This window comes from Loxodonta africana, chromosome 4, assembly GCF_030014295.1.
Source record: "Loxodonta africana isolate mLoxAfr1 chromosome 4, mLoxAfr1.hap2, whole genome shotgun sequence".
Lineage (NCBI taxonomy): Eukaryota > Metazoa > Chordata > Mammalia > Proboscidea > Elephantidae > Loxodonta > Loxodonta africana.
In genome coordinates, this window is record NC_087345.1 from 15,735,470 (window position 1) to 15,743,961 (window position 8,492).

The 8,492-nt window shown below is 59.1% G+C and overlaps 1 protein-coding gene across 1 annotated transcript; it reads right to left on the minus strand.

Annotated features, from left to right (window-relative positions):
* Positions 1 to 331: 331 nt before the first annotated feature.
* On the minus strand, positions 332 to 8,276 carry CDC42EP1 (CDC42 effector protein 1). The gene is made up of 3 exons (XM_064283572.1): positions 8,211 to 8,276; positions 2,813 to 3,567; positions 332 to 1,476 (listed from the first exon to the last, which is right to left on the minus strand). The coding sequence occupies exons 2-3, from the start codon at positions 3,273 to 3,275 to the stop codon at positions 878 to 880; spliced, it is 1,062 nt and encodes a 353-aa protein (XP_064139642.1). The 5' UTR covers positions 3,276 to 3,567; positions 8,211 to 8,276; the 3' UTR covers positions 332 to 877.
* Positions 8,277 to 8,492: the final 216 nt, after the last annotated feature.

Sequence of the window (8,492 nt, forward strand, 5' to 3'; positions counted from 1 at the left end):
GCTAGTAGTCGAGAGCTTAAACATTTGTGCCACCCAAGGACCCCTCTGGCCCTGCCTACCTGTGCTGTATGATCACTGGAGCACTGCCCACGCTGCCCTGTGGGATTATGGGGCAGACTCTGGCTCCAGGCACCTGGGCCAGAACTGTTCCCGGAACTGCAGATAAGGGCTCCCACCTGGGCAGCTTATCGCCGGGACATTCCAGCCTGGTTACTCATTACCCCCTGCCTCAGCCCTCACTGGGGGCCCTGAGGGGGGTCCTTTAGGTGGGTAAGGCTGAAGCTGTTCCCCCCAGTTCCTGCACAGGTCCCCAAGCATCTCACAGGGTGCGTTGTTTTATCAAAAAGCCCTTTTTAATCAGGCCTCAGAGGCAGGTCTAGGGTATACAGGAAGGCAGGATGATTCCCCTGGGAGGTCACACCTGACCTTTCTCAAGGCTTCCGGGATGACTGACAGGTTGGGGTGGGGCCCTGGCACACAGCAGGGACCCTGCCTGGAGCAGCTCCAGAATGAGCTGGGTGCAGGCATCCCTTTGGGAGACAATGGCCTTGTGTGCCATGTCCCCACCTCCCACCCAATGAGGACAGTGTCCCACAAAGGCTGTACTGTGAGGCTGGGCAGGGTGGGGGCAGCACGGGGATAGGGGTGGGGCCCAAGGAATGGCCACTGGGTGCAGAGCGGCAGTGGGGAAGGCAGGTCAGCCCAGCGGGGCCTACTGGGAACACCTAGGTCCCAAGCAAGTCTGGTCCCCTTGGTCCTCCCTACCATGTCTGTCCTGTAGAGGCGTGGAGGGGCTTGGGGCAGCAGCTGTCTCTTCACAGGAAGCCCCCAAGGCAGCTGGGATCTGGGCCCCATGCCCTGGCCGATGGGCCAGCACTCACACCTTGACCTCATCGTCTTCTTCAGCGTCAGCAAACACAAAAGCATTCGCCTGGACTGTGCTGGGCACTGGGGCCCTGCCGCCAGCCTGGGAGGCCCCCCACTCTTCGTCCAGGCTTTCCCAGGAGGCCCGTGCTGGGGGCAGCTTCTCTGCCATCTCTTGCTGGGCATCCATCTTGTTGTAGTGGCGGCTGCTCCCCAAACCTGCTCCCCAGCTCCTGCCGGAGGCCACGTGACCAGGTGCACAGGGACCTTCTTGAGATGGACTGGGCCTTGCCTCAGTCCTTGGGCCTGACCCAGCGGTTACCCCGTTGGGGCAGTGTCCATGGGGTGGGGGGTTTGTGGCAGGGACTGGGGCTTGGGGGTTTGTGATGGGCACTGGGGCTGAGGTCTCCGCCACAGGGGCTTCTGAGAGGCTCATGACCCCCAGCAGCTCGCTGAGGAGGGAGGGCCCAAGGTCAAGGTCAAGGCGGAAGGACAGGAGAGAGTCAGAACGGCGGAGTTCAGGCTCCGGGGGGGAAGAGCTATCGTGGTCTCGGTCACGGGGCTTTTCTGGGCGGGGCAGGCGGGAGATGGTGCAGAACCCGGAGTCCAGGCCTGGAAGAGAAGTGGGGAGAGTCAGACCCTAACTGGGAACTGGGAGCAGAGAGCTGGGACCAACCTTGGCTTGCTCTGTGGCCTCTGGCAAGTCACTTCCCTCTCTGGCCTCAGTTTTCCCATCTTTCCAATACGAGGGACCCAGTGGTCTCTTGTGTGATCCTCCCATCAACCCTAGAATCTTAACATTGACAATCCTTGTTCTCATTTTGCAGATGAGGGAACTAAGACTCAGTTTGGTACTAGAAGGGGCTTGCCCAGGACCACAGTGTGATAAGGTAGAGCCTGGCCTGGAGCGCAAATCCCCTGACTTGCAGTTCCAACTGTGAACTTGACCTTGACCCCCAGCATGGCTCTGAACAATGGCTGCAGTTGAACCCATAGCACATGGGCAGGTTTGAACGCCCAGGGATAGAACCAGCACTGGGGGTCTGACTGCATAGAAATCAGACTCGAAGGACAGCACGTGCCCTCCAAAGGTCATCTGGCCTGGCCCCCTGCCTCCAGAACTACCAGGCCTGAGACCTAATGGATACTGTGAACCAGTTCTCGTTGAGGTTCTGAGCCACCACCTGGGTGGGAACACTAGAGGAACCCTCCGTTGGGTGTTGGGGTTTTTTCTGTTGATGGAGGCAAAGCCGCAGGGCAGGGAACGGCCACCAGGTGGCAGCGTGAGTCCACGGTTCCCTAGTTCTCTCCTTCCAGCAGAGCCAAGGTGGCCCTTGCCACTCCCTGCTGGGACAGGAAGGGCCTCTGGCTTCTGTCCATGTGAGTGGTTTTCCAAATTTGTCACGTTACAGAAACCTTTGTTCAAATAACAAAGGGTCACATGCCCTGAGCACCTACTATGTACCAGGCTCTGCGCCACACCCATTACATCCCCCAGCTCAGTCAATCTTTGCAATGACCCAAGGGAGCCATTACACAGCAGGGACCTGAAGTTTACCGAGCTGAGTCGGGCAGAACCAGGATTCGAATAATCTAGAGCCTAGGCTCTTAACCTCTCCACTGTTATCATTGTGACATGAGGCAACTGCTTTGGCTGGAGGGGGCAAAAGCGAGTGAGCTGGTCCACCTGAGGCCCAGAGAAGGGGAGTGGCTTGCCCGAGTCACGTAGCAAGTTAGGATCAGTTAGAAGTCAAACCCCATCTCCTCACCTCTCAACCACGAAGTGTTTTAGGGAGTTAAGCTCGTCCCTATCCTGGAACCACCCATCCATGCTCTGGGGTTTGGGCAAACAATTGTGGGGAAAAAGACTGATTTGGAGGTTTGGCTGAACCATCGAAACCCTCTGGGCTTCAGCCTCTGAAAACAGGCAGGTAACCCAGGCCCTCACCGTAACTGGAGTTGCCGTCTGTGGAGATGGCAGGGCTGTTGTCAAAGCCGAGCTTGCCCACCACGAGGGTGTCGTAGGTGGCCTGGTTAAGCTGGGGCAGGGAGATGGCGTTCTTGATGATGGGGGAGATGGCGGGCGGGGTGGGTGAGGGCGCCGGCGGGGAGGCCATCCTCCGGGGTGGCGCCCCCACCCTCCGCACCAGCTGCAGCTTCTTGGCCAGGAAGCCGCGGGGTGAGCGGTGGGTGCCCCCAGAGCTGCCTCCATGGTTGCTGAGGAAGGAGGTGTCGCCGAAGACGTCCCCGCCGCGGCCCACGTGCATGGTGTGGCGGAAGTCCCCAAGCGGGGGGCTGATCATGTCTGCTGTCAGCCTCCTCTTCCCCTGCGAGCTGGGCACCCAGCCCACAGGTGAGAGCTTGCCGAGGCTCATGGTGGGGGCTCCTCTGGCCCCCTGGGGACCTGGCATCAGCTCTGGCTGCTCACAGCTACTGGTCCATGCCCGCCGGGCTGGGGGAGGGAGGCAGGCCGGGCTCAGGGACCCACTTCTCAGCTCTCTCCCTCCTAGTGGAAGGTGCCAGGCGGAGGCTGTCCCTTGGCCACCTAGGGTGCTGCCCCCAAATGCTGAGGCTGTGGGGGGCCCATGGCTCGTCTGAGTACTGGCTCCCGGTCTTGGTCTTGGGAAAGCAGCTATAGATGTTCTGCCAGAGGACAGAGAGCCTCACACGTGGACGGCTCCTCTCCTGCTCGGGGACCGAGACCTGGAAGAAGGAGAGAGAGGAAGGTGAGGTGGTAGGCCCTGTGGGGGCTAAAGAGACAAACAACTGCAACCAACAACATGGATGGAGCTCACCGACAAAATGCTAAGCAAAGGTGGACCCAAAGGAAGACCCACTGAGCGATTCCATTGAGAAGAAGTTCAAGAACAGGCAGAACCAATCAATGGCGTTACAAATGGGAATTGTGGTTGCCACTGAGTGGGTATTGACTGGGACCAAAAGCCAAACTTGTTATGGTGGAGTCAATTTTCACTCATAGCGACCCTACAGGACAGAGTAGAACTGCCCCCGGGGGTTTCCAAGGAGTGGCTGGTGAGTTCAAATGGCTGACCTTTTGGTTAGCAGCCAAGCTCTTAAATACTGCACCACCAGGGCTCCATTGACTGAGAGGGGGCACAAAAAATGCAAAACCCAAACCCAGTGCCATTGAGTCGATTCTGACTCATAGCGACCCTATAGGACAGAGTAGAACTGCCCCAAAGTTTCCAAGGAGCACCTGGTGGATTCGAACTGCCGACCCTTTGGTTCGCAGCTGTATGCCACTATACCACCAGGGTTTCCTAGATGTATACCATACGTCAGAAAAAAACGTATAAATGATAATTCCACAGGGTCCCTGGTGGGGCAGTGGTTAAGAGCTACGGCTGCGAACCAAAAGGTCGGCAGTTGAAATCCACCAGGCCCTCCTCAGAAACCCTATGGGGCAGTTCTACTCTGTCCTATAGGGTTGCTATGAGTTGGAATCAACTGATGGCAACAGGTTAGGTTCAGCTTTCCGTTTACAGGGTCCACTCTCATTTCACACACACAACGGCCCTGAGGGAGGCATTTTTATTAGAAAAGAGAAACTGAGGAATGGAGAAGTGAAGTGACTTCCCCGAGGCCACACAGTAGGAAATGGTGAAGCAGGGCCCCAAGCCCCAGAGCCCTTGAGCTCCAGGCTACATTGCCTCCTGCTGGCATGTGGGTTAAAATCTCTCCAGCCCAGAGGCACCAGGAGGAGAGGAGGTGCCTTGGTGAAGGCCTTGTGAACTGCTGTGTAAACAGCCTCAGCAAAGGTTCCCGGAAAAGGGAGCCTGTGGATAAAGTGGCTTTTTCCAGCTGCCTCCTATATGCCTGAGCATATTCAAGGCTCTGAAAAGGCCTGCAGGAAAAGACTTTATCACAGTATGTCAAATTGATGTAGGAGCCTTGTTGTCAGAGAACAAGTTTGGGGAAAAGTTCAGCTGGTGCCAAAAGCTATCTCTTTCTCCCCTCCGGACCTTCGCCCCCAACCCAGCCCCACCCTTGTCTAAGCTCCCACTGTCCTCTCCATCTGACCCCATCCCTTCTAGTAGCATAGAAAGTCCAGGCTGGAGGAACATGCTACGGTCCAACCTCCGGGTTTTCCTCTGGCCCAGAAAAGGACCAACTTTGCTCAGAGGAGCTAGTCGAGACCTGAACTCAGAGCCTCTGACTCACGTAGCCCTTGACTGGCTTGTGGAGCCCAGTCTTGTCTCCCCAGGTCCGCAACACACTTTGAGGGTGGGGCAGCTGCCTGGATTGGCCCATCTTCTGCCCTCCCAGAACCCAGCTTGGGCTCTGCACACAGCAAGTGCCAAATCAATACCAGCGTAATCACAGATCTCTGTGATAACCTTCATACCAAAGGATCACCCCCTGCCACCTGCCAGGGGTGGCAAGGCCAGGCTGGGGACTCAGTGTCCTCCCCATGTGACCTTGGGCTGGCCGCTTACCTCCAGGGGCCTGGGATCTGCAGCTGCTAAATTGATAAGGATCCTTAACTAGAACACCTGGAAGGAGTAGCAACTATTTTTTTAAACCTTCGCTGCCACTTCCAAGCATAAAACTCTCAACACTGCCTTCTACTGTTATTTGAAATTCAAAATAGGTTAAATTAAAAAAAAAAAAAAAAAAAGAAGATAAAAAACAATGGAGGCAACAGGACAAAGCTTGCTTTGTTTTCTGACCACATTCTCTTTCCTTCCCACCATCGGATCCTCCCCCTGACCCTAACTCCTCCCCCTGGGGGGGTAGTCTGAATCATCTCTTTTCCTGGCACCCCCCGGCACCCAGAAGGCCTCGTGGAATGTTTGTTGAAGTTATGAAGCGCCAACCATTACGTGATGTCATCTGATTCTCCAACGACTCTGCAGAGCTGGAGGGCTAGCCCATCCTAAGAGAACAGAACGGTGGAGGTTCAGAGGGAGGGGACTTGTCTAAGGTCACCCAGCAGGGGCCAGGTTTCCCTGCACATTGGGGTCAAGGGTGAATCTCTTGGGGAAGGAACTTGCCATGTGTTGGGGTCACAGTACCTGTCTGCCATGTGGCCACATCTGCCTCTCCCCTGCCCCAACTCCTTGGCTTCCTTAAGCAGCCTCTTCCCTCCCAGCCAAGGGGGCTCACACCCCTACCCAACCCCTATGGCCACTTTGACTGCAGGACCAGCTTCTTTCCCAATCTCATCATGATACCACCTCTCAAATGCCTCTGGGCACCCCCAAAAGATCTCCTCCCACCCTCCGGCAACGGCCCACGTGCTGAGCCAAACTGTGTGCCGGGTGGGAGGGAGCAGGACAATCCAGATGGCTACGCCAAGGACAGGGCACTGTCACTCAGGCCTGTCTGCCCGCGTGGAGACTGGGAACAGCCCCCCAGGTGCTGGCCCCCCAGCCCCAGGGCAGTCGTAAGGGTGGAAGGTGCTGCAGTCAAACCTTCGGATCCTGGAGCAGTGCAGCCCCCGGGTTCAAATGCACACCCTCACACTAACGTCTTTCATTCCACTTGGCACCTGGTGCCAACTGCAGGGTGTTGCTGGCTATCGGGTCGCCCCATCTGGCGCTGGAGTGAGTAGGGCTCTGGGTATCCTGGCCAGGGTTCACCTGCTCCAGTAGTCCAGGTGTACTACCCAGGGCTTCCTGAATGCCCACAGCACCCGTTTACTCAGAAAGAGGAGTGACTTGCCCCAGATCAGAGAGAGAGAGAGAAAAAAGCAGCGGTAGAATTCTGCCTAGGATTCTAACCAGATCAACAGTAAATGTGGGGTGTGTGTATCCGGGGGTAGTGAGGGTGTGTGGGGGTGAAGACTACGGCTCGGGGAAGAGTTCTTGGAGGAGGCAGATACCCAGCCACTGAGTGCAAGGAGGGCAGACCTGGGAGGCAGAGGAGGCTTGCTGTTCCGATTCAGTGCCTGTGACCTGTGACCACGACGCCCCGGTGTCCGTCTTTCAAACGGAGTCCTAATATTTGCTCTGTGGGAGGACAGTCAGGGCCTGGCGCATGGCAGGCGCTCACTCAATACTGGGGATAGGACCGGCAAGGGCAAGCTTTGGGGCGGGTTGCATTACAGAAGGCCAGCAGGGGCGCTGTGGAGGCGCAGGTAGTGAGGGGCGGGAGGTCTGGGGACACACGAGGTTAGAGGTGTCGGGTGCCCCCTGGCGCTCACCTGTGGGTCACCCGCACGCTGCCGTGCCCGTGGACGGCGCCACGTCTTAACTCGAGGCCACTGCTCGCATGCATGCTGCCCCCTCCCCGCTGACGTCCAACTGGGTGACGCTGGCCCCCATAGCAGGTCTCCACTAGGGTTGGGAATGGGGCTTCCCCAAACCATGTGGCCCCTGTAATAAGGGGTTAACTCCCCGGTGCCAGCTTCTTGTGCACCCTTAAGTCCAGGGGCTTGAAGGTGGAGACGGGGAAACTGAGGCCAGAAACGGGTAGCACGCTCTCTACAGCCACACTGCGGGGACCCCAGTTCCCAGGACTCTGAGCGGGTGAGGAGGAGGAGGAGAAAGAAGGAACACTTTAGGCTGTAGGGGGCGACACGTGGGGCTGTGGGCGCTTCCTGCCTCACCACCCCAAATTAGAACCAAGTCAGGCCCAGGGCTCCCCTAGCCCTGGGGTCCAGTCCCTGCCACGCGTTTGGGCCGCTGTGGTCTCCAGAGTAGTCCCTTTGCCTCTCTGAGCCTCAGTTCCCGGTCTAGAAAATGAGACCAAGCCGCGAGTATCTTGCTTGGCTGGGACGCCTATAGGACAACCTCAAGGGCAGCAGGGATTGGAAATCTGGGAAAGGCTGAAGCCATGAAACATTCCATCTGGGGTCGCTCCTCGGGGGAGGGGGCAGCCGGGTGCCTCGGCTGAAGGCGAACCGGACGGGATGATCTCACCCGCGGCTCCGGCCTGGAATGCAGCGGTGACGGGGGGCAGGGTGCCTGGTCCATCTCCCAGCGGGCGCCCCCCCCTCCCAACTTCCCGCTCCTGCGCGCCCTCCGCGGAGGAGCCAGGCATTCCGGCCACGGCCCTCTCCGCGTCCCTTCCTCTCCCAGCGCAGGAAGGAGCACAGACGGCCCTGCTCGCCCCCCCCCCCACCCGTTTACCCTCATCCCTCTGTTCTCTGCCCCCTCCGCCGCTGGGAACAGCACAAAACAGCCCGAAAATTTGGAGCCTTCTCGCGGCCAGCGCTCCAGGCTGTCTGTTGGCACCGGGGCGCCTTTTGTGGCTGGGCTCCCTCCCCCACCGCGGCCCCAAGGGCCTAGGAGGGTGCCATCCCGGGGCTGCCGCGCACCCCAGCCGCCAGCTGCGTCCACGCCCACCCAGGGCTCGGGGACCCTCGGCCGGCCCGCGGTTACCTTCGTTCCACGAGCCCGGGGCGGGAGTTGAAGGGCGGCCTCGTCGGCAGTGGCGGCAGCGGCGCGTCCAGGCGCGCAGCCCGAGAGTCGCTGGGCCGGTCTGCACCGCCCTGGCCGCGGGCTCCGGGCGGGCTCGGGGGCGGGGGCGGGGTGTGGGCTCTCCCTCCGCCTCCTCCCTCCGCCCCGCGGGCGGGGCTGGGCCCCCCTCCCGGGCACCGTCCAAGCCGCTTTGAGCTGCGGCTGGAGCTAGAGGGGGCGCGCGGGGCGCCAGCCCGACCCCTG